This window comes from Globicephala melas, chromosome 3 (assembly GCF_963455315.2).
Source record: "Globicephala melas chromosome 3, mGloMel1.2, whole genome shotgun sequence".
NCBI lineage: Eukaryota > Metazoa > Chordata > Mammalia > Artiodactyla > Delphinidae > Globicephala > Globicephala melas.
Genome location: NC_083316.1, coordinates 143,045,789 through 143,072,520, shown reverse-complemented (window position 1 = coordinate 143,072,520; position 26,732 = coordinate 143,045,789). Strand labels below are relative to the sequence as shown.

General features: G+C 45.9%; 1 protein-coding gene across 6 annotated transcripts in view; it reads right to left on the bottom strand.

Moving 5' to 3' along the window:
* TENM2 (teneurin transmembrane protein 2) overlaps positions 1-26,732 on the bottom strand; it is a 3,004,989-nt gene that overhangs the window by 224,204 nt on the left and 2,754,053 nt on the right. For all 6 annotated transcript variants that reach the window (XM_060296575.1, XM_060296573.1, XM_060296574.1 and 3 more), the window contains one exon: positions 8,505-8,627. In XM_060296575.1, coding sequence (XP_060152558.1) covers positions 8,505-8,627 — 123 coding nt within the window. The remainder of the gene's footprint in view (positions 1-8,504; positions 8,628-26,732) is intronic.

The following is a 26,732-nucleotide window of genomic DNA, read 5'->3' as shown; positions in this document are numbered from 1 at the left end:
TTCCTGCATATCCTTCACCCAGATTCCATAAATGTTACATACATTTGTGTTCTCTCTCTGTATATAAATATATATTTTTTCTGAAACACTGAGTTAAGTTATAAACAGGTGGCTCCCTTACCTCGAAATACTTCCAAGTGTTTCTCCTAAAAACAAGGCCATTCTTTTTCAGAACCACAGTACAGTTATCACAAACAGAAAATTAACATTGATACAACCAAATATATCTAATTTATAGACCTTATTCAAATTCGCCAATTGTTACACTAATAGCCTTTACAGCCAAAGGAAAAAAGACTTTTTCTACATACTTAAAAAAGAACCTTCAAGGGCTTCCTTGGTGGCGCAGTGGTTAAGAATCCACCTGCCAATGCAGGGGACACAGGTTCAAGCCCTGGTCCGGGAAGATCCCACATGCCGCAGAGCAACTAAGCCCGTGCGCCACAACTACTGAGCCTGCGCTCTAGAGCCCGCGAGCCACAACTACTGAGCCCGCGTGCCACAACTACTGAAGCCCGCGCACCACAACTACTGAAGCCCGCGCGCCTAGAGCCTGTGCTCCGCGATAAGTCACTGCAATGAGAAGCCCGCGCACCACAACCAAGAGTAGCCCCCACTCGCCACAACTAGAGAAAGCCCATGCGCAGCAACAAAGACACAATGCCGCCAAAAATATAAATAAATAAAATAAATACATTTAAAAAAAAAGAACCTTCAAAATGAGTGGGCATAACTTCTGTAACTTTAAAAATAATAAAAGGACGAGAAAAGTTAGGCCAATACTGCCTCCCGAGAGATTAAAAGGAAAGGTGCCTTTTGTAAATTGCTACAGCCAGCGTGGGGAACCATCTCCATGACTCTGTCCTTGGAGGTCAAATCCCTGGGCTGATGTCCAGGAGGTCTGTGCCGCCCTCCAAGGTCAAAGAGGCCAGCAGCCCGGACCAGGCTCCCAGTCCCACAAACAAGGATCAGAACCTGGGCTCCCGGAGCCATGCCAGCTCTTCTAGGACAAACATGGTTAACCCCTAAAAGGATGCCATTGAGAGTCACTCAACAAGGAAACAAAAGTAATTATGGTTTCTACCTTTACCTCCAAGATGGCTGTCGTCATATTGAGAAGTTCTGAGTTCTCAGGAGGCAATGTTGCACGTGGAGCTGGTCAGCCCTGGGTTTGAGTCCCAGCTCTGAGAACTACTAGCCGTGCGCCTGCGGGCTGATCCCTCCCGGTCTCTGAGTTTGTCTACTCCTCTGTATAATGGGGTTGCTTCTGAGGATTAACCAGAGTAACACAGGACGCGAATTCTAGGCACTTTTACATCTTTCTATCCAGCTGTTGTGCTGCCTGCAAAACACCTGTAACTATCCCAGATTTGGAGGATAAATATGTGATGATTTATTGATAGTTTATGGTACCAGCTGCCTAGTGCACTATTAACTACAAGAGGGCCCAGGGCTGGAGTGGGCTGTAATGAAACAGACATCTTGCAGAGCAGCTGAAATCAATACACAATGAGTGGTCAATACATCTGCAGACCTGGGGGGGTACCTACTGCATGAATTAAAGCGCTACGTCCAGAGAAAGCAAAGGCCAGTTTAACACCCAAACTGCAGCTGTTAACGTGGGCTCTAGCTGCTTCTCAGGCGGGCAACTGGAAGGCAGCCATGTGTTTATTTCACGATGATCCATGAATGTGCCACGCAAGGCTGGGTGGGTCATTCACTCACATTTTCATGCAACGACTATTTAGCAAGCATCGACTGTAGTGCTAGGTAATCTCTGGTCAACATCAAAGTTGGGGTGTCTGTCATTTTCCCATTATCCATTATCTAGGCAGCCTGAAGTCTTTGCGTCGACAGTATCAAGAACAGAGGAATTTAACACCATTCTGTAATCATTCTGTGTGAGTCCGGCCACCACCCTTGGGTTCTAGGCAATGACCAAGCGTGGTGTCCTGGCAAACAGGATGGAGTCCAGCCTCCATCTCCCAGAGCCGTGGCTTCCACGTCCAACTTTTCTTTCTATCTACGAGCTGCACAGTGAAAAGTGGAGATGGTGATCATTTTGCCCTAAGAAGCAGATGCTTAAGACACGTTGGTTCTGCGGGTTCATCTCCAGCTTAAAGATGACATTTCTGGGATTTTAGAAGCAACACTCTAATGATCAGTTTCACAGGATAGCCCACGTCTATAACTCCACGGAAGATTGCTCATGGAAATGTGAAGCGATTGCCTATTTCAGACACACGTACCTAAAATTCCAACCAGTTAAATAAGACTGATGTGGAGCAAAACAACAGCCTTCCATAGCCACATTAGAAGCTAATCATTTCAGAAAATGTTGCCATAATTCATTTATGGAAACAGCAAGACTATTCCCCAAACAAGTGATAAAGGGAACGGACTCACGGTCATAGCACGGAAATGAAGCCTCATGTTAATACTTCCTAAACTTAAACTGAACTCTGGAGGCACCCTAGCATAAATCTGCCTTGCAGATTATTCTGCCTCACATATTTTTATCTATTGCAAATAAAGGTGAATTCAGAATATTGCTTCAGTCATTACACCTCGTTTCCATTTATTTGGGAATCAGGACAACCATCTGTGAATTCTGTTTAACCAGAAGATAGGCGAAAAGATTCTCCTAAAGACATGAGATTCACTAGCTCGTCTGAGTCAGCAGCAGCCCAGGAGCCTTCACCCGGCTGTTGCCTGTCTATTCTTCAGGAATAGACTTCCATCCTGAGCGTCCACTGCGGCTGTTACAGTATGCACAACATCACACAGCAGTAATGATTTTTATAAAATCCTTCAGCACTCAGAACTACACATGGCCTTTCTTTTGAAACCTCAATTTGTCATCTTAGACAAAAATGGCCAAATCTCTGTCACTCAGGGTGTTAATAGATATTTATACATCTGACTGTTCAGGTGAACATGCTTCTGTATTAATAAGTAGTTCAGTTTATTAGTATTATTTATAGCAGCTAAAAAATTTATCGAGTGGTTACAACTTGCCACGTAGTCTCCTGATTCCTTTATGATTTTTTTTCCTGTTTTTCAGACAAGAGGACCACAGGAGTAAAGTGACTCGCTTCGGATCACACAGGTCTTAAGTGGCAGAGCTGGGATCAAAAGCTCTGTCCGACCGTTTCAGAAACCCACATACGTAACCACTAGGCTGACTGCATTTCAGACGCTGGGCTAAATACAAGAGAGACAAAGAGAGGCGTATCCAAGCAGATAGCAGAGACCAAGCTCTGGGTGTGCAGGTCTCTCTGAAAGAGAAGCATGCCAATGAAAGTAAGGGCGAATGTGGCAGGAAGGGAAACTGGATCTCATTATTAATACCTATGTCAAGCCACGATGATGCCACGTACAACAGAAAGTATGCAACTGGGAACGGCTTGTGGAGGGCAATCAGAAGCTGAAATCCACCAATGTGATGCACTAAGTGGTACCCATCTGTAACAACGGTAGGATAGCACGGCCTCCAAAATGAGGGGAGTTGTTGCATTGGTATGTAGGTGGTTGGTGTACCTGCCAGTAGATGTGCAGTATCTCAATGGCTGGCTCGATCATAATGACCCCTTGTCCTTCGGGGAACTTCACCGACTTTGAAAAAGCCCCATGTAGGGAAGTGATCATTTTGGAACCCTGGGTTGTGTTCATTGAGAGGCTGATGAGAGCCAGAGGAAGAATTACCAACCTCCCTGCTAATCTGGCTCCTAGTACCATACATTAAGCCAACTAGTAAAAATCATTATGAAGTTTTTGCTGAAAGGGCAAGTGTAGAAAAACATGTTTCTAAACAGAATAACAGTCTTTGCCATTTTTTTCCAACTTGCATACCATCTGGAAATTCTGATTTTTTTTTCAAAGGGTAGGAAAGAAATGTGCTCCAGGCACAAATAAATGTTTACAGCTGAGTTATAAACCGAGAATGGTGGGGCTTAAAACAGACATGCCGGCAGTGATGGAACTCAAGCTGCAGTGAGACAAATAACGCTGCAAGGAGCTGGCCAGCTCATTTTTGCACATTGGCCCTTTGGAACGGGAAGTTCTGCTTCCTACTGACCTCATCAAGCACATGGTTGAGAAGAAGTCTTCATCAGGGTTTGTCCCCATTCTTAGAGGGTAAAGGAAAAAGATGAAGTGGTAGGATTGTCTACCTTCACATTCCGAAGGCAGCCTTCGCCTTTGGAAAATACAGCACCTCATAAGAAGTGGCAGCCTGTGGAGGCTTGTTAAATGGACCGACCGAGGGACGTTATGATGATGTCAGGAAAAACAACAAATATTCATGGATCTCTTATTAAGTATCTGATATCACACACCATATTCTATAAGTGACATCTCATTATGGGGGACTGCAAGCTTATGAGGGGGTACCATTTTACAGATGATGGCTCAGAGGCCGAGGGAGGGCAAATGACCTGTTTACATCCACACAGTTCCTTAGTGATGGAGCTGGTGTTTGCATCTAGTCAGACCAACCCCAGAGCCCTGTAGTATAGAGCATCTGTCAATGCGAAGTTATCTGAGAATATATTATACCCAACTTTATGTCAAGAAGGAAAAACTGATATATTGGAGTTTTGTCTTTCTCCCTAGTGTCCTACAACTTGTAGTTACAGACAAGTCCAAGGAAAGTAGAAATGGGTTTGTACATGATCAAGACTAGTCAGCCAACTTTTCCTGTAAAGGGCCAGACAGTAAATATTTCAGGCTTTGGGGGCCATCTAGGCTCAGCTGCACCTACTCAATTCCACTGCCAGAGTGCAAAAGCAGCCAGGGACAATGAATGAACGTGGCTGTGTTCCAATAAATCTTTATTTGCAAAAACAGGTGGCTGGCCAGATTTGGTCCATGAGATGCAGTTTGCTGACCCCAGATATGGAGGACACCTTGAATGTAAAATGAGTGTAGGTTTTGAGAGTGACCCATGAAATTCTACTTGGGAGTTTCTTCTTTCTTAAGATCAGTGCACAAACTGGCTACATACGACACGCCCTTTAAAAGTTCTTGTATATTTTGCCTCTGGACCTAGCCAATCAAACTGGATTCCCTTATGCTATCTGACCAGGTCAGAACACTGTATTGACTCTTGGTTCTCAAGGCTTATCTACTCCCAGATCCATAGAAAAAGTGTTCCGTGCTCTTGTAATGAAGACGTATGAGTTCGTTCCTTTTAACATAGAAATACACTTGAGATGGTGAGTGATTCTGGCAGTCTGTGGGCTCCCCTTCCTTGATGTGAAATCCCACGACCCAATCAACCACGTTAAGTTTTAATTGAAAGACAGAATGGAGACAAAATAAACCGTGAACAGCAACAAATGGAAAAGGGAAGACAAAGCCCAAAGAACATATATTCTCCCAACCAATTAATCAAGTGCTTTGTTTCTACTAACATATCAGAGTGTGTAGGCTGCCCTGTCTATTAGACTCCTTTCCAAATCTGAGCAGTGTGAACACTCCTAAAGACCAGGTAATGAAATCTCTATCGATATGCCATCTTAGATGGGACTCACATGCCTGTGTTTTGCTTACATTTTAATTTGCTTCTGCTGGATACTTACCTAGTAATTGCTTAATAAGATTAACCTCCCTGGCAATGTGTGGTGTATCTTGATTAAAACATTATCGGAGTGAAGGATTATCGTACAGCACACAAAAATGGAGAGGGTGGTATTTAATTAATTTATTGCCAATATATCTTGATTGTCTCTTTGAAACACTGGAAAAGTAGTCGATTGGAATTGATCCAGGTTATCTAAATGTATAGGTTTCGATTGTGCAGAGGAGGGAGGTCACTGGGTAAAGAAATTCAAACGTAGGATCACCGCCTTTAAAAAGAGTTAGGCGGGTATAACACACCATTGTAAAGCAATTATACTCCAATAAAGGTGTTAAAAAAAAAAAAAAGAGGCGGGTGTGTGAAAACACTAACCTTTCTAGTCATTTTTAAAACCAAACTTCACAACAACTTAAGGAGAGATCTGATCTCTTCGGTCACAGGAAGAGTACTGTTTTGGCGTTCAGAAAGAAGACGTTCTGAGTTCTGCTTCAACTTTAAGCAATTTCAAATGCTCAGACTTTATCATAAAAGTCCTCTCGACAAAATCCACTGCACAATGACTTGGTAACCTCTTTTCTGGCTCAGAACTCATTTGGAAAATATTCTGCTATGTGTGATGTTATACAACTCACACAGTATTTTCAAAAGCACGTGGCCTCTGAGGGGAAAAGTTCTGGCCCTTCCAAAGACACCATGGAAAATGTTTCTTTGTTCATTTAGAGACGTCATACTCTTAGTTAGGACCTGTTCTTTTCCGGGAATCTTCTGTCCTGCCGGCGTGGGAGGCTCCAGTGGGGTTGGAAATGAAGCTTAATCACAAATGGGAGGAGAGGCCGACCTTCACTTATGGAAGTTAATGCCTATCAGTGATTCCCTTTTGTGAAGAACGCTGTTTAAAAAGTGTTTGTGCGAATTCCCTGGCGGTCCAGTGGTTAGGACTCTGGTCTCTCACTACCGAGGGCTCGGGTTCAATCCCTGGTCGGGGAGCTAAGATCCCGCAAGAGGCGAGGAGCGGCCCCCCAAAATTGTTTTTTAGTTAAAAAAAAAAGTGTTTGTATGTAATCTCAGTATGTATATGGGCATAAAATACATCCCTGTGCAAAAAAAATGCATATTCACATTTCAAATGTGTATTCTGCACCCTTTTCAAAAAACGGAGTGTTGATTTGCAGATTAAAGGACATGTGTGGATCAAACATAACAGAGACCCCCAAAAGCAGTGTTTCTCACAGAGCAGCACCACGGACATTTTGCATGGGATACTTCCTCATCGTAGGAGGCTCTCCTGTGCACTGTAGGCTGTTTAACTGTATCTCAGCGTCTCCCTACTAGATGCTGGTCGCACCTCTTCTAAATGTGACCCTCAAAAGAGTCTTCAGACCTTGTCAGATGTGCCCCTAGGGGGCAAAAACACCCCAGCTGAGAACCACTGCAGTAAAGGCAACTGAAGTTACATTTACAGGCGGTGTCAAGTCCTGGAGATACGCAGACTGCAAATCTGAGGCCAGCAAATCTGGCTCCTGGCTTTTGGGTCAGTTAAGGTAAAATATACTTTTCATTTTCAGGTCTAGTTTTAGTCACTTGATAATGGAAAGCATATAATTTCATCCTCAGATAAAACTTTTTCATGCTTACTTAAAGGTAATTTAGTGTTATGATTAGGATAGATGAGGAGAACGACTCTTAAAGCCTCGACCAAAAGACGGCAAAGGCACACCTGAAGCATTAGGACAGCTCCGGAGAGGCTAATTTAAGCAACATTAGCACCTCAGGGCTGATTAATGTACACCTCTATGGGAAGATGATTCTGGAATATCCTCTGTGGAAAATGCCTGATCTAGGAAAAACCCAACAGCTCCCTTAAAGATGCACACGTCACAGACCTGAGTTCAGATTTGTACCTGCCTACCTGCTGGATTTGGGGTAAATTTCTAAAACATCCTGGGCCCCGGTTTCTCCAAGATAATTTTTCTCCCTTTAGGGTTACTAAAGTTACACAATGTTAAATCTGGCACACGATAGGTGCCCAATAAATGTTTCCCTTACCATTGCTGAAATATCCCTGTGGGGTATTTTAAGAAATGTCGGGTGAACTGCCTAGTGTGCTAAGAGGCAGAGTGAAAAATTCTGTGTTTGGAGAACCCTTCTGTGAAATCTCTTCTGTTTGTGATTTCCATCCTGAGTCAAGCATCCTCCCCTACCCTGCATGCCAGCCTGCCTAATGGTGCCATTGGCTGCCGCTGGTTGTCTCTTAATTGCCCCACGTCCCCACTTCCCCATGGTTCTGTTTTTTCTCCTCTTTCTTAGCACCTTGTTAGCACCTATTTTTTTCTTTTTTTTCCTGCAAAAGTACTGTTGCCTGATTGCTTCAGTAAACATTTCTATTGTCCCCTTCACTGTTTTGCCAAGGGAAGCTCTGTTCCCGAGTTGTCAAAACTCCTTTCTCTTCTCCCCCGAAGCGGAACAGCTCCGGGTCTTTCTCTTTCATGCCTTGCCAGGTGGTGCTTCCTCCCTGGGGAAGCTGCATCTCTCCCCTGGGGAGAGGGCTCTAGTCTACTGGCCCGTGCCGCCTGCTGCTCTCAGCTTTCCCCATCAGGCAGGACTTTCTCCTGCTGCTCCCCAGGCCTTGAGATGCTTTCAAGCAGCTCCAGACCCTGCCGGTCGCTGCAGATAGCGTAGGGGTGCACATGGCTCTGAGCGGGCACCGCGCCAGCTCCGAGCGGCTCCAGCCAGACACAGCTCACAGACAGGAACAGCAGACAGCTTTGAACGGGGGTACCTAGAAAATGCAGGGCTTTTTTTTCTCCCCTTTTCCTCCGTTTTGCATACCTTACAAGATTCGGATTAGAAAACCTGAACCAGGTGGCGAGAGCTCTGAATTTTCCTGTGGCCTCAAGAGGGCGAGCTGCGGCTGTAACCTCACCTTTGCCTCCAGATGGCGCTGTTGTCACATCATCGTTTCCTGGTAAGCCGGTCCTTATCCCATTGTTAAAGGTGTGTCCATCTGCCGGCTGGAGTTGCCAATTGAGTCCGAGCAGATGCATGGCTGCAGGAGAGACAAAGTAATGAAAACATGAATAGAGAATTCAGCAATGCAGATGTCAAGGGGGAGGGCCAGGTGCCTTTTCCAAACGACTGCCTTTGAAGGAAGCTGCAGTTCAACACTGGCTTGCCCCAGGCCTCAGGGATTCGCTAAATACAGAAGGCAAGTAGATCTGGGTAGTTGGGTTTCCTCTTCCAGTGGAAAGGAAACAACAGCCTCAGGGGGAGAGCATCCCCAGTGGCAGGCGGAGGAGGGAGGGGAAAACAAAGCCCGGACCTTCCAATGGTGCCACCGTAAAGGGGAAAGTGCCCCTCTGGGATCACTGTAAAGGGCACGCTCCATCCCTCCCAGCCTTTCCTGCACTCCGGACAGAGCTGTTGATAGCCTGGTGCTCCAGGGGCATTGAAAAGAATAGTTTCCCCCAAACTGCTCACAATCTAAATCTGTTTCAAATCAAGGCTCCCCCAGCAGGGCCAGCCTGCTGGTCTGCTTCAGACGAGACTATACCTGTGCTGAAATACCAACGCAGCCTCCAGGATCTGCAGTAGTACTGGCCCACGGTAAAGCCCACCTCCCTGTTTCAAACTTGAAAAAGATTTTTCCGCTCCAGCCCTCTTCCTGACAAGTGAACATCTTTTCAGCCTATGGAGAAAGCTTGGGGGTAGTGATGGAATGGAGTCCTTTTCTGGAACTAGTACTATGGTGATTCACTGTCTCTCTCCCTCTCACCTGCCCTGTCTCTACCCTTCCCCACAGTCCAAGATGAGACACAGAGTTCTGAAGCACTGCCTCTTCTTTGCTAAGCAAACAAGCACGCCTACAAAACTCTCGTTTTACTCCCGTACAACCTCCAACCTCCAGACACCAAACCTCCTTCTGGTGGTCCTCGTCACTCTGTTGGTGCCAACTGCCCACGTCCCGGTGAGTTGAGCTAAGCCAATATCCCCCTATGTCTGACGGCTCTTGGTGAGTTGTTCTTACTGTGTGGAGCAAAAGGCAAGTTCCACACACCTGCATTCTTTCAAAGTCCGTATCTAAGGAATGCTTCCTTTGTGAAAAAATAAGGACTTCCTTCCCCTGCATATTTCTCAGCCAGGCAATAACCACCACATGTCTGTCTGGCATTTCAACCAGACACAGGTTGATGCCTTTGCTACGTTTCCAGCACTGCAGGAGGGAAAGGGCTGTTGACAGGGAAAGGTTCCTAGTATGAGGCGGGGATGGGAGAAACAATTAACCACAGGAAACGCAATTAACAATGCTTAGGAAATTGTTCACACAGCAATTAATTCTGCTTGCTTACCACCACCTAAAGTCAGGCTGCATTCTTTTAAGGTTAAAAACTTATCGTCAAACCTTACAGCTCAGATTGATGGCCATGGATGAAGGTGGCAAGGTGTCCCTGCGTGTACATCTGCTTTTTCCTTACACACAACCCCACCTCAGAACCAAGTTTTCTTTCTCTACCTTACTCCGAAGTGCAAGGCTCACTACTGCAACTCTTCGAGATGATACATGCTAATAAGAGTAAGTGACATTTACTGTACACTTTCTGTCTGGGTAACACCTAATTTTCTCCTGCAGTTTATCTGTTCTATGTAGGTCACTTAGTTGAAGAGGCCAGATTCGATTGCCTCAAATAATGACATATTTTCACTGTACAGAGGTCAGGACATGAGAACTAATCGTGGCAGCTTCAAGAGAACGATAGCTTCTGATTTGTAATTACCAGGTGAAGGGAGCCGAGGAATTAGCTATTTTGAAAAGATTTCCAAAAAAACATACTATTGGGTTATCGGCGCTTGCCTCGAGCCAGCTTTGCTGCTGCACTGGAGATGCAGTTCTTTCAAGGAGGGTCTCTGCGTTTTAACAGAGACACAGATAGATACTGCAGATCCAGCTGGGGCCCAGGCCTTACAGAGCTTTGATTTTTCATATCTAGAAACGGAAGTGATGGGTCCAGCAGGCAAAGATGACAACCTCCCCAGCGCCCCATCAATATGAAAACTCTTGTCAAAACTGCTCCCCTTTCCTGGTACTCAATCTTGTCATTCCAAGGTGCAGAACATACTGCAACCATCAGCTTTGGGAGATCAGAGAGCAAGCAATACCCCGATCTTACTGGATATACCGAGGGCGTCCACGAAACGGTGGTCTCCGTTTGCAAAGACGCCTGCCCCCCCCCCCCGCTTTTATCTTGGGTTCCGTAGCATCTCTTTATTTAAAAAAAAAAAAAAAAAGTATTCTGAAAACAAGAAGACCACAGATGGGGTGAGAAGGGTTCGGGTCAGAGTACACAAGTAAGTTCTCAGACGACTCCCAGAAGTGAAAGGAAAAATAAGAAAGTGAGATGAAGATGGAAAAAGGACAAAAGCCAAATCCACGGTGCATAAGCTCTGTCCTCCCCGTAGAAGCGATGCAACTCAAGTTGAAAAATGAAACTCAAGTTTGGACATACTTTCTGTTGTTGAATTGAACAATAAGTAAATAAGTGAGAACTATATCGGGGTACAACCACCTCCTCTTGGTTTTGTTTTTTTTTTTTTTTTTTGTAGGTGGGGTGTTGTGGGGAGTCTGAAATAGGCTTTTGTTTGCACTTTTTATTTTTTTCTTGGTCAGCTATTCCTTGTCTCTTACTTCGGTAGGAAAATGAGAATATCTTTCTGGCCTGTGGGGATGGACTAAAGTGTCCTTAGGATAAAGACCCAAGGGAGCTGTGAAGTAAATGAGTTTCCTGACTAATGAGAATTGTTTCTCATTCTGCTAGGGATTTGCTTGATGGTGGGGGCTGAGAAATCAGTCAGTCTCTCTCTCTTTACCTTTTGTAAAGGTTTCCCTTTACAGGTAGGATAATAGCTGCTTAGGGCCAGAGGGAGGTTCAGCAACTGCCCCCCCCCACCCCGAAGATTTACTGATAGCAGAGTATCTTGAACATAGAAGGTGCTCCATGAGTGTTCATTGGAATCAGTAATGATACATGCGGGCAGATGTGAGGGGCTGGATTGTAGGACATGATACTCCTTATACATAAAAAACACATAACACAGGGGTGTGAAGGATGGAATGAAACAGTGCTGGCCACTACATGGAGGGGTCTGCAAAGAGAAGCTTTCTGATGATTAGAGTATTAATACCTGCTGCCAGTCCTTGGACCCCTTCTACGGCCAGCACCGTGGTAGACATTCTACAGATATTATCTCAAGACCCGCAGCTTACATTTGAGGTGGGTGCCGTCATCGTGCCCATTTCACAGATGAGGAAGCTGGTGACTGTAAAGTTTGATCACAGGGGGCTTTTAGAATACGAGGAGGATTACAGTGGGAGGCAGCTGGCTGCTTCATATTTCATAGCGATCTGGTTACAAATTCTGGTTTGCAGTGGAATCTCGGCAAACCCGGTCTCTTTCTTGCAACTCATGATCATCTCCCTGTGGTTGAGGAATCGCCAATTTTGTACAGTCAGCACCCCGTTCCTGAGGGGGGGGGGTTACATCATAGTTCCTCACCTTATTAATCTCACCACACACGCTGCATCCCTTTTCCTTCTGCCACATCATCAGCCTGGGTCTGGAGCGAGGACAGCACGGTCCAGAGCCACGGCTGACCAGTGATAGAATACAGAGTGATTGGAGAAAGGAACTGTTACTGCTGTAAGCCATGGAGAGTCTGGGGTTCTTTGTTACAGCAGCATGCCTGAGCCAATCTTGACTGATACGTTCAAGTAGCCGGTAAATGAGAAATTCCACTTTTATACACTAGGTGTCCATGCAGTCCTTAAAGTTATGCACTTACCGGCTCAGGATCCTTTCTAAAACCCAGCCAGGAAGAGTCTGCACATATTTAAGGCCACTACATTAGCCTCTATGAACAACAACAACAAGAAGAAGTAGCTCTTTAAACACTATGTCATAATATCTCCAATTCTGACCTGCTCTCAGAATCAGACTGAGAAGCTGAGAAGCCTCAGAGTAGCCAGAGGTACCACTTCTTCACCTCAAGATGTTGGGTGAACACTGGCCTCATCGTTTTCTCCCAAAAGACATGTGGATGCAGTGGGGTGGACCCCTCCCCCAATCCCCACAAATGCTCCAGCAGCTCATCCCAAGAGGTCCTGTTCAGACCATCTGAGGGTCAGAAGTGAAATGAGTTTGGGAGACCCTCTCCCTAATGTTATTCACCCCCCACTGACAGCCTAAATGCACAATTTATCATGGTTTGACAGGCTCTGCTCCAGAGAGATCCTGGGATGCAACAAGGGGGCTCCATGGGTCAGCAGGGACAAAACAGGGAAAGGCTCCAAGGGGAAGTTCATGTAATCCAGGTGGCAGCTGGGAAATCAGCCACCAAAAACACAATAGGGCAGCCAAACTCTGGGAGTATCCCTCTGGCTAACTGGAGAAAACTTTTATCAAGTATTGAAAATGAACCAAGACAGGATGGACAGACCACACACACATCCCAGATTTCAGCAGGAATACTAAACAGACCTACCTGCAGTTATGGTGCTATTTTCTTACTGAAGTTGCCTGCGTTTGTGCCAGATGGGGTCCGATAGAAATACTCAGGGGGAGCCAAAGCAAAGCGAAGAGGGAGGGGTTGGCGGCAGGTAAAAGAATTCTCCAGCAACCACAAGGAAGGAGACTGTAGGCCTTGAAAAGTGGCAGCTTGGAACGGGGGTTGTCTGAAATAGTAATTAGGGTATGTGTGGGCCCTGCTGGGTGCCACTTAGAACCTTCCATGTTCACTGGCTGGCAGAGGATCAAGTTGACAAGAGGGCCAATCAATATGTCAGCAACGCTTCCCAGAGAGCTGCTCAGCCCTTGCTTGTCAGAGAGGGCAAACACGGGGGCCACGGGTGTTCTGCGTTTGCCGAGCAGGTCCCCAGGAACCGGGGGTATCTTTAAAGATCAGTCTTGTCAATACATAACTGGAGGAAGAGATTGGGCTTTCCCTTTGAAAATGAACAATAAGTAAAGACTTCAGGCCAAGCAGAGCTTAGGGAGGGGAGGAGGTCTTGTGGCTAAACCTGTGATCAGATTCACAAGGGCCTTAGAGATGACGGCAAAGCTCCTTCAGAGACTGAGGCAGGATGATAGGAAGGGTCAGGGCTGGGTCTCCCCACCCTGACATCACCCGATTTAGTCAACAATGCCAGGGCTCCCGCGGGAAATGTAGCCAATTCTGAAAGGGCCCCTGCCTAGATGACGGAAAAAACCGCAGCGGAATACTCCGAGCTCAAATGCACCAGTGCTGACCTCGAACTTGCCCAGGCGATCTGTAAAGGCACTTTTGCAAGTAGTAGTGAAAATTAACACACTGCCAATGAGCCTCCTCGATGATGGTGACAATGAACATCTATTTTGGGACTGTGCCAGGTATTGGGCTAATTACATTATTTGCATCGTTTATTCATCATTTATCATTCAGCAGACATTTATTGAGCCCCTACAGTGTGTTAGGTGTGTATTCCCAGGCACCAGGAATAAAGCAGTTAACAAGACAAGTTCCTCGCCCTCAGGGGAAAATAGAAACTAAACACAGAAGCGAAAAGTAGAGTACGGGGCTAGGGAATGCCAGGGCATAGGGGTTGGGAACTTGAACTTTTTTGGTTTAATTCTAGACCAATTAAAGATGATTGCCTGTGATAGGTAAACCTGAGCCAAGGCTTGAACGAAGTAAGAAAGCAATTCATGCTGACATCAGGTTTGAGTGAAGTTAGGGGAAAAGGAGAGTGTGGGGTGCTGGGGGGGATCAGTGGTGGGGAATGGGTACCCTTGGAAGGGGTCTGCCTTATATTTGGGTGAGGTGGGATGACCCTGGAGGATTCTGAAGAGGAAGAAAGCTCATTTATTTTCATTCTCACCCTGTGAGGTGGTAATATAATCTACATTTTCTAGATGAGGAAATTGAGGCTTAGGGAGGTTAAGTGACTTGCCCAAGATCACACAGCCAGGAAGTGGGAAATCTGGGATTCAGACCGAGACACTTGTACCTGCAGAGTCAACCACCATGCTCTCCTGCTAGTGACTCACTCTCTCTGAGTCCTCACTGGAGGCCGTCAGGCCCTTGGAGTTCTTTAAATGAATCACTACTTTGCCAAGACTGAACAAGGCAGGTGGGCTACAGAACCACGTACTAAATACTGTCAAGGCTCACTCGGGAACAGACACCTCCTTGTGCAAGCAGTCATTAGTCCTCTATAAATATAAAAACCAGTTTGCTATTTAACTTAAAGGAATCGCCGTTGTCAATAGAAAATAAATCTGTTGGACAACTTCAATTTACCGTCCTGCTGGCTAACAATCAAATGTTTGGTGACTTTTTCCTTGGTGAGTTTGCTTATCACGCTTCAGGGATGCAGGAGAGTACAGCGGGTCTTCCTTAAAGAGACGAAGGCCCACTGCAATGTATTAATGATCCTTTTTAGGAAGGCTGCCAGTGCCCACATGACCTTCTGCCTAAAAGAAGAGATGTAAACAAAACCATGAGGGATAACATTCTCAGAAATGCTCCAAGTCTTAAAGGAGTTAAAAATTTTTAAATCTTAAAGGAGTTTAAAAAAAAAAAATCCCTTCCAAACCACGTTGGTGAAGTGATTTCTTTTAGTTTCGCCCCATCGTATTGCAATACACTGAGTGGAATAAATTTTCAAAGCACCGCAGGGAAGTTACGCCCACAAATCCCTTTACTAGTAATGGGATTTGTGCACCTACCTGCTAAGAATGCTCTGAAAACTTACTTGCCTGTGTCCAACTTCCAGCCTGCAGCTTCCAAAATGGTTGCAAAGCTTATGGCCCAGGAATTACACAGACGAGGAAGGGTGAGCTGTAGATACGATACCAGAATCCTGGCAGGACCACGGGAAATGAGAGGGGCTTTGGAGAAATGCACCTGCATTTACCCCTCTACCTGCACTCTCTCATCTTCCAGCTATGGTGCTAAAGCGGTCCTCGGCATGAATTCTGTCTGCGCCTTTCTAATTCTAGTCCCTCACAAAAGCAGGGAGACTTTCTGGCCTGCATGTCTGCCACGAGGACGAGGCGAGAGTTGCAGGAGACAGCTCTGGGACCAGAGAGCGGTGTGTTCCCGAGACAAGAAGAATCCACACGGAGGGACCAGCATATTAATCTAGTCCTGTGACAGGCTTGGGATGGTACAGGGAGCGGGAAGTGGTATGAGATTAATCAATTCCTGTGTTTGGAGGAAACAAACGGGGCTCCTTGCCGCTTTAGGGTGCATGGCGCCCCCAAGCCGGTGTCAGCCCCGCCCCCTTCGTCCCCTTGCACCTGCTGCACTGCAGCTGGCAACAGTGTGGGTGTGTGGTGTCTGGTGTGCTCAGGTGACCTCTAACAAGGCCCCCTGGCTCCCAGCATCACCGGGCAGATCGATACGCAAGACGGACCCATGAGCTGACATCCACCTTCTGTTTCTGGTGCGGGGGTCCCCAGGAACGTACACTGGAGGACAGGCGATGCTGGCCAGGCATCCCATTGTTCACGGAGCCAGCTCATCCTCGGGCTGATAAATACACACCTGGAGCCATTCAACATACAGAGCATCATTTCCCACCCCAGACTACTCCGTTCCTGCTGCTACTTTTTCCTGGAAAGAACTAAAATAAAAGCCTTTCTTTCTCCAAGAAAGGACCCATGTGATCAAAATACCTTTAGAGAATGATAACATCGGTAGGTTTTTTTCTTCAAATAAATCACCGTCTCGGATTTTAAGAGCTTTTGTGATAGCAGAACACATCCCCACAATCCACACACATACACCTCAATGCATCTTCCTTCCGCCCGACCCCGAAGCTTGTCATTCAGTGTCAACAATCCAAACATCATTCGTCTTTCATTAAAGAACAGCAACCAGCGGTCCTGTCCAAGAGGGGGCCGGTCCACAAGACCACCAACTACAAAAGGAAGGCGACGTGGGCTGCACGCAGCATGCGGCCACCGGAATCCTGGGAAGCAGACATCATGAATGTTTTAGAGGATGAGATGTCATATCGATCAGGAGATGTGCTGTGTGTGTGCTGGAACACAGAGGGGGAACTCTCTCGTGAAAAATCGCCTTCTGCAAGAGGGAGTGGGGAGGGGGTTCTGGGAGGTGGCCGTTAGGGCGCTGGCCCTACTCTGTTCCCTCAGCTGCAGCAAACGAGGGAAAGATAGTCTGGACTCACTTCCCTTCCTGAGTCCCGGGCAGCCCCCAGCAAACCACTCCCTGCGAGCCTTCTGATTGAACTCACAGCCCACAGCCAGGCAGCCTGAGATTGGCAGCCTAGCCAGGGGGCCTTCGGAACAGGATAAAGGAAGAGCTATCTCCCTATCTTGGGTCCCTGAGAGATTCAGTCCCATCAGGGTTCAAATCCCCACACTACTACTCATAAGCAGATGAACTTGTACCAATGAATTCACCTCTCTGAGCTTTGCTTTCCTTAGTTAGAATAAAAGCTAACGTTTTTAGAAAGCGCTGACTCAGGGGCCAACATTCTGCTGAGCGCTTGGTAGACATTACTTTATTGGCCCTTTACAACAAACCTGGAGGTGGTTACTGTTATCATTCCCATTTTGTGATGAAAAAATTAAGGCAGAAAGGTGTTGGGAACCTTGCCCACCCTGATAGGGCTCACAGTTGGGGCAGCTGGTTATGGAATCAAGCACATGCTCTCAGCCCTTTACATCTCTATGGGGAGAGGGGTGATCAAACCGACCTTGCAGGGCATTGTGATATAAAGGAGACAGGAACCTGGGAGTATCAAACACAAAGGAGGCACTCAAGAAACGTGTCTCACTTCCCGTTGGGTCTCGGATCACTCTGTCATGACAACAATGGTGATCATGGCTAACTTTTATTAAGCCCTTACTGTGTGTCAGCATCGATTCTGTGGAGTGTGTATATTATTCTCCCATCTCGTAGACGAAGACGCTGAAGCTCAAGGGACTGAAGTAGCATGCAGCTGGTAAGTGGTCGAGGGGTGATTTGAACCTGAGCCCCGTGACACCTACGGCCTGAGTACTGCACCACCCAACTCACAGCAGGACGACTGTCAGCTCAAAGTCCAATACCAGTGAAGATGGGGGACGTATATTCATCTAGATATTCATCCCCCATTGGCCTGAATCCCCCACCAGAGACAGCTTTGTGGCTTCCTTTTCTCTGCATCCCATCAGAATGGCAGAGCCACAGTCAAGAGGGGCTCAAAGGTCGTGTGGTCCACACCTTTGCTGTACAGATGGTGCCCACGACAGCCAATGACTGGCTGAGCCAGGATTTGAAATTTGGTCTCTTGATTCTTTGTCTGGTGCCCTCTCTACTGTCTCGTCCACCTCCTTAAAGACAGAGAAGCTGATGGGCAATGAAATGCCTTAAAAAACAGACAATGAGGGCACTGCAGAGAAGCCTTCTCCTCTCACCTAAGATTTTTATTACTATGACTTACAATGCAGGGCACAAGCAAAAATAACCTGTTAAATTAGTCAACAAAAGGGGCATTATGGTTCTTTCTGATCCTAAATTCATTAGCTCGGGTTTCTCTGGCAAATTACTTCTACCACAGAAGTTCATTCACACCTACAGTCTAAAATCACCACTTTTCTATTTCTACCCGGTCCAAGGATGTCGTGGTCCATATAGATGTGTTCCCTCCTGCGTGTGACCTTGGTAATTTTTCAGGAGTGAGAAATGAGTTGAAGAAATAAGGACGCTGAGCAAATCCTGTATGTAATTCTCATTTCAATTTGGTCATTTGTTCAGCAAAGCCAAATTAGGCACATGGGGAGGCTGCCAATGTTCTTTTCAATTTTTAATTTCTGACATGGTTTGCTCAAGGATTTTTTTTTTTTTAACTCAGGAATTAAAAAAAAATCTCATGTTACAGTAAATTGGGCTTGCTCTTTCTCTTAAATGGTTTTTAGTTAAGTGGATTTCACATGCCTAACCTAAAACATTTAAAAGTTGATTCTGATGGAAAGAAACATCACGTTAAAAACAAAAATTAGTTCTCTCTCCCAGGGATTGATCATACAGTAGGAACTGAAAATCCCAGAAATATGGTAGTCCTGGTTCTCTGATGTGCTTACTATCAACACAGTCAACTTTTTACCGGGAGAAAGCTAGTCTGGATAAAAAAGGATACTTTCTTTTCGGAATGCAAGCCACCTAAATCTATCAAAAAAGAACAGTTTCCTCTGCAGTTAGATAAATGACACAATTAGGCTTATTTGGAGTTTTTGACAATTTACTTGGTAGAGCTAATTTCAGGGGCTTGAAGTGACACTTAAGTCCCAAACATTTCTTTCCTGCTGAAGGTACACATTTCTCTCAACAGGTAGCAGCACTGTGGCTGTGGCATTTTTGGCTTATACAAAGCATTGCAATGACAGCAGAAAGACACTCAACACGGTTCATAATTAACCTTCCTCCTCCCTTTGGCTTGTGATCCCTCCCCACCCCCCACACCCCCCCAATTACTCGATGGAAGATCCCAACTCAGGTGTAACCCAATTCACCTCCAGGTGGGGGTTGGTGTCTCTTCTAATACCTGCCTGGGAGAGAGATGCTCCCTGACCCACATGTTTGGAGCTCAAGAAGGATGAACACGTTTGAAAAGTTCCCCCACTTGTTTTTATTACTTAGATCTTGGAGGCTGAAGTTTCTAAAATGTCCACATTAGTTTTATCTGATTTCATTTCGTCTTTAATATAAGACACTCCTGTGGTAGATATTTTATTATCCCTATTTTACAAATGAAGAGACTGAGACACCAGTTATACAACACGCCCAGTGACAAGGGTTGCCAGATTTAAAAAAAAAAAAAGGGCTTCCCTGGTGGCGCGGTGGTGGGGAGTCTGCCTGCCGATGCAGGGGACACAGGTTCGCACCCCCGTCCGGGAAGATCCCACATGCCGCGGAGCAGCTGGGCCCGTGAGCCATGGCTGCTGAGCCTGCACGTCCGGAGCCTGTGCTCCACAACGGGAGAGGCCACAGCAGTGAGAGGCCCACGTACCACAAAAAAAAAAAAAAAAAGTTAAATCTGGCAATTCTACCAAGTCCCCATAGTTAGACTAAGAGACACCTTTGTCCTTCTGCAGCCCCAGGAACAGCCCATTGGCTGCTGCCCTCAGATCCTCTAAGCTTAGTTCCAGATCTGTCAGAAAGAATTGTCCAAGGTAACCAGAGTTGGGTCTCTCCTCTGAACCTCTAGAGTTCTCTAATTTAAATGTCATTTCCATTCTGCTTCCAGTCCAACAGAAATATAACACGAGCCACATATGCAACTTAAAATGTTCTAGTAACCACATTAAATAGGTAAAAAGAAATGTCATGGTTTCAACCTAATACATCCAAAACATTATCACTTCAATATGTAATCAATGTAAAAATCATTTTTCGTTAAGTCTTCCAAATCTGGCCTGTATTCTGCACTAAGAGCATATCTCAATGGAGGTGCTAAACTTTCAGTGGTTAGAGTGAAATGTGGTCCTGCCAAAACAATAAAAGTCTGTTAAACAGAAAAATACATCCCTTCAGTTTTTAAATTTAATTACAATGAAATGAAGTGAAAAATTCAGTTCACATGTGGCTACTGGACAGAGCAGTTCTAGACCACTGTGGCTAAATGGGGTTCTTCTAGGCCGATTTCCTCCTCTCTGCCCCCAGGATATTTTGTATCCGCACCTCTCACAGCATCTGTGGCTTTATGTGGTGATAACTTATTTGCTGATCACTCTACTTCCCCTCCCATCCCCCCTCAAACTTTGATCCATGAGCACCTTGAGGGGTGAGAGCGAGTCCTTATACCCCCTCTTTTCAATTTGCTGCAGTAGAGCCACTATCAGGTTTAGAACACACTATGTCCAAAAACTATTTATTGAATGAAAGAATGGCTTAATGACTTGTGTTTAAAAAAATGCAGTTAATTGAGGTCTTGCAGTGTACCAGGCTAAGAATAATCATGGCAATAGTAATGAACAGTTTCTATTGAATTCTGACTTTGTACCAGGCTCTCCATTACTACCAGCTTCTAAGCATTTTCTCATTTGAATACCCTGCTCCCCCAGAAATCATCTTTGAGGCAGGACCTATTATCTCCATTTTACAGATGAGAAAACTGAGGCTTAGGGAGATTAAATAACGTGCCCACTCTCACACAGCTACTAAGCGCCAGAGCCAGGAATATGCGGATGTATCTCAACCTCCCTGCTGGTGTTTCCCTAACCTCAGTCATCATGGACCACATTCCTGATTTTTTACTAAATGTGATCTCCACTCATGCTAGTATTTCCACACTACATTTTAAAATCAATACCCCCCCCCCGCCTTAAAACTTTAATCCACTTAGCCTCAACCCAAAATAGTATCTGTGAAATAGAACGTGTGATGTATTAGTTATAAGGCTTTGTGATACATGAACGTGGACACAGAATTATTGAAATAAAGACGTTTGCCCACACAGCACACGGTCACCCTGCGCATGTGCTACTAGTGGTCTGTCTCCTGCAGTGGAGAAAACATTACCCCCTGGTAATGCTGGACTGCCTCTAACTTTGAACATTTGTCTTTCTATTCCCAAGGACCCACCATTATTTCTGTGTTTTCCCTGCCCTCTACAGTGGTCTAAGAAAGCAAAAACATCAGCAGTAGAAGAATGGGCTGGAAAGAAGGCTGCCCGTGCCTGTCTTTTCTCATTATTTCCAGCTGGATAAAAGCAAACCACAAGACCTGACCTCCCACCCACCCCCTCCACCTTGAGGCTTTTTCCTTACTTCTTCAGGGCCAGAGGCCTAAGACTGCTTCAGGTAGGCTGCATCCATGGGGTCAGTCCTTCCTGTCGAAAGCCTCCCCACCTTAGGCCAGGGTGATGCCAGGAGAGTCTGGAACCTGCTAGAATCCAAGAGCCCTGATCCACATCACCTGCCTCTGCCCAGAAACATGTCCACAGCCCAGACCATCACGGATGTGTTCCTGGGCAGCCCAGTTTCTACTTAACTCATAAATTCACCAGCCATCATTGAGCACCGACTATATCCCAGATACTGCAAACCCTCAAGGCAATTTTCTTTCTTTGTTTTAAAAAATTTTTTATCGAAGTAGAGTTGATTTATAATGTTGTGTTAATTTCTGCTGTCTAGCAAAGTGATTCAGTTATACACACATATATATTCTTTTTCATATTCTTTTCCATTATGGTTTATCACAGGATATTGAATATAGTTCCCTATGCTATACAGTAGGACCTTGTTGTTTATCCATCCTGTATATACTAGTTTTCAATGCAATTTTCCGTAACAATAATAGTCAACATTAATATAGTGGTTACTGTGTGCTAGACACTATTCTAAGAACATTAAATATTTAGATAGGAAATGTTTGGTCGATCAAAGATGGTAGAATATCGGTAATTTTAGATGGTCCAACTTAAACATATTAATCACTTAATACAATAGCCCCAGAGACAGATACTTTTATTATACCCATTTACAGATGAAGAAACTATAGGGGAGAGAGATTAAGTAACCTGGTCATTCCACCACTAGTAATAGAGCTGGGCTGTGAACTTGGGGACTTTGGCTCAAAACACTTAACCATAATGCTTTCTGCCTCTTATAGCAAAAGTGCCAAAAGAGAATGCTGCCTTCTGCCCAAAGGCTAGACGCTATACTTCAGGTGCATTGTGGCTAAGATATACTTTTACGGGAACAATGGAACAAGATGGTTAGAGTAGCTTTGCAGCCAAAAACCCTTGGCCTCAAATCCGGATCCCTTTGGACCTTAGTATCTGTGAGACTCTGGAAAAGTTTTGTTTAGTTTAGTTTTTCAACTTCTCAGACCCTCTATTTCCTCATCTGTAAACTGAGAATCTTGAAACTCCCTACCTCCCAGGGGAGACTGTCACATTAAACAAAATAAAGCATGCAAAGCACTTGGCTTGACAAAGAGTTACGAGCTCAACAAATTAGTTATTGTGTGGACTGGCCAGAAATAACTGTCTGTCTGGAGAAAAGTATCTTTCAGATTCCAAACAGCTAGATTAGAGGCAAATAGTCATTCCTGAATTGGAGATGTCCTGCCTTCTGCATTAAAACATCAGAATCCAATGGGGGAGAATACTTAGGGATCATCTCCTCTGGACTCATTTTACAGAAGAGGTTACAGAACTCAACCTAAAAAGGTTAAATACCTTGGCGGAGAGGCTATGCATCGTTCTTGAGAAGCACAGATCCCTCATCTCATTTGCTTCCACCTTGCTGCACTGACTCTTGAAGGCATCCTTTTGGAGAGATGCCTTCAAAAGAAGAGACAGACCTGCTGACCCGACTCACAGATTTCATGCGTGTGTGATATCACTGGCAACACTAAGCAGTGGTGGGAGGTGCAGCTGGGGTGGGAAAAGGGAGGTGAATGGGGGGGATTCTAAATGATTTCCATCAAACTTTTCCAAAGCTACTGCAAATATGCAGCATGTTTCCTATGCAAACGTAGCTTCAACTCAAGCCCTCCGACCTCCCTCCTTCTACCCAGATCACCACCTTGAGTCCCCTCCTATGTTAATATTTGGGAGATGCCTCTGTGTATAAAAACACATTCAATAGCAATATTTCCTACATTTAACCTGATATCTACAAATTCAGCCTGCTCACATGATTCGGTTTGCATAGCGTGGGTGGGCTCAGTTAATGAGTCTTTCCTAACCTTCGACTCTTGCCTGGTGCTAAGCCAGGCTCTGGAGGGGAATGGTAATAACTGAGACACCGCTGCCCTCCGAAAGCTGCTGGTCCAGGCCATTGGTTTCAGGCTGTGGTTCCCAGACCAGCAGACTCAGCATCCTCTGAGAACTTGTTAGAAATGCAAAGTACTGGCCCCCACTCCAGACCCATAAATCAGAAACTCAGGCAGGGGCGGGGCTCAGGTATCTATATGGCTTAACAAGCCCTTTAAGTGATTCTGACGGAGGCTCAAGTTGGAGAACCACTGGTGCTGTGTGAAGCAAGGCCGCTAGCAATGAGTAAAGGAGAACGTGAACGGCGGGAAGAAGCTCCTATTGCCTATTTCCACGAGGGTGGAGGAGGTGAGAGCCCCAGAGCCTCCTGCCAGGTGTGCGAGGTCTCTGCCCACGCGGGTAGGATGTCACAAGCAGCTAGGAAGACGCAATACAGAAAAGAGAGGCTCAAGCCAGAGTGGAAAGATGGAGACAGTGGCAGACCCAGACTTGAGCCAAAGTGCAATAGGGACCTGCTCTCTGCTCGTTCTGCCTGTCTGGGAGGACCAGTTATCAGAGACCCATGGCCACCTCCAGACTCAACAGGGCCACTTGTATGAATGCTTTCCCATCCCACTGGAAGCTTCCTGGACGCCCATCCACGTCGCTCAGAGCCTTGCTTTCCAAACCATCAGCCGCTTAACAGAATTAAAACAGAACCTGTTGGAACTTTTAAAAAAATTAATTAATTAATTTATTTTTGGCTGCGTTGGGTCTTCGTTGCTGGCTACGGGCTTTCTCTAGTTGCGGCGGGCGGGGACTACTCTTTGTTGCGGTGCGCGGGCTTCTCGTTGTGGTGGCTTGTCTTGTTGCGGAGCACGGGCTCTAGGTGCGAGGGCTTCAGTAGTTGTGGCATGTGGGCTCAGCAGTTGTGGTGCACAGGCTTAGTCGCTCTGTGGCATGTGGGATCCTCCCAGACCAGGGCTCAAACCCGTGTCCTCTGCATTGGCAGGCGGATTCTTAACCACTGTGCTATCAGGGAAGTCCCAGAACTTGTTGGAACGTGATACATGAATTCATTCATGCCCCCCCGCCCCTTAAAACAACTTCACATTTTTTCTACCATTAATGGATGTGCAATTATAGAGGAGATTAGTGATTTAAGCCAAACATATAAACTCTCAGGGTGGAAATTTTAAGCACTGTGCCTAAAATTGGGGAGATATTTTCAGAGAGAAGGTATTTTAGACAGTGGCTCTGAGATGGCATAAAGCGAGGGTTCTCTCCTCCACTCTCTGGTCAGTCCTGACCATGGACGTGCAGACCGAAGGCAGGGAGGTCTTGGGGGATCTGGGCTCTGTTAGAAGGACTGCATCCCCTTTCCCCCCATCAGGCACAGAGCTGCCCAAAACCAGACGATGCACTGGGGTAGTTGTGCCGGGGGCATGTGATTGGAAATACCTGTCTGTAAGCATTCTTGGGGCAAATTCTTTTTTTCTTTAGTCCGGGAGGCTGACCCCATGAGTTTGAGCTGAACAGCTATGTACTAGCTTAGGACTGTCAGGGCTCAGCTTGACCTAGCTTCAGCAGAATAGGGCCATTTTTGGAAGCTTGTTAAGATAGCTCACGGAAGTGAGGGAGGATCTGCCTCACCAAGCCTTGTCTTTTTTTTTTTTTTTTTTTTGCGGTATGCGGGCCTCTCACTGTTGTGGCTTCTCCCGTTGCGGAGCACAGGCTCCGGGCGCGCAGGCTCAGCGGCCATGCCTCACGGGCCCAGCCGCTCCGCGGCATGTGGGATCCTCCCGGACTGGGGCACGAACCCGCGTCCCCTGCCTCGGCAGGCGGACTCTCAACCACTGCGCCACCAGGGAAGCCCAAGCCCTGTCTTTATTCTCGGTCAGGGGGCTCTCTCCACAAAGGGTGGGCCGTGGCCACAAAGAATGCCAGACTCATCGTCCCACCCTCTCGGGCCACCAGAGAAAAGAGAGCTTCATTTTTTGAGCTTCGCTTTTAGACAGGCAAGTATTCTGATCATCGGAGCTGGGGTCACGTGCCCTTCCTTGGGCCTGTCACTGTGGCCTTAAAGGTAAGATAACACTATGGCCCTGACCTGAAGACGATGCGAGGAGGGTGTTGAGTATAGGCCTGGCCACCAAGTAAGAATGTCACATCTAGCAAATAAAAATATAGGATGCTAGTTAAATTTGAATGTCCCGTGCAATATTCAGGACACACTTATACTAAATACATTATTTGTTATTTATCTGCAACTCAGATTTAACTGGGGTTCTACACTGAATCTGGCAACCCTGTCACCAAGGGAACTGGTGTGAGCCAGTCAGGCTCCCCATTTTGTGTCTACCACAGTTTGTATGAACCCTTGAAGAGGTACAGAGTTCTCTGTGGAACAAAGCGCTGTCCATGCTCAGGGGTGTCCCTGAGACCCTGCTCCATGGTGTGTTGGGATGGCTGTCTGTCCAGATGAGCATCTGTGTCAGGCATCTGCATTCTTCATGAAGTGTCAAAACTGTCTGGCTGTCTGATGTGTAAAGCATATGGACTATACTTTTTATCAACCATATCGGTTCCCAGGTGGGACCTGAGGAATTTATCAGAAAATTCAGCTAGAATTATTAGAGAAATGCAAATCAAAACTACAATGAGGTACTACCCCACACCGGTCAGAATGGCCATCATTAAAAAGTCTCCAAATAACAAATGCTGGAGAGGGTGTGGAGAAAAGGGGACCCTCCTACACTCTTGGTAGCAATGTAAGTTGGTGCAGCCACTACGGAGAACAGTATGGAGGTTCCTCAGAAAACTAAAAACAGAATTACCATGTGACCCAGCAAGCCCACTCCTGGGCATATACCCAGACAAAACTGTAATTCGAAATGATACATGGACCTCTATGTTCATAGCAGCACTATTTACAGTAGCTAAGACATGGAAACTGCCTAAGTGTCCACCGACAGATGAATGGATGAAGATGTGGGGTAGATGTGTGTGTGTGTACTAAGCGAAATAAGTCAGAAAGAGAAAGACGACTATCATAGGATATCACTTACATGTGGAATCTGAAATATGACACAAATGAACTTATCTACGAAACAGAAACAGACTCACAGACATAGAGATCAGACTTGTGGTTGCCAAGGGGGAGGGGTTTGGGGGAGGAAGGATTGGGAGTTTGGGATTAGCAGATGCAAACCGTTATCTATAGAATGGATAAACAATAAGGTCCTATTGTATAGCACAGGGAACTATATTCAATATCCCGTAATAAACTTTAATGGAAGAGAAAAAGAAAAGCAAAGTTCGGCTAGCATCAAATTGTGATTCCACTCTTGCCAAAGCTCCCTAGAGATGTCTGAAAAAGAGTCAGCATGAGGCTACCTAGCTGGTCCAAGC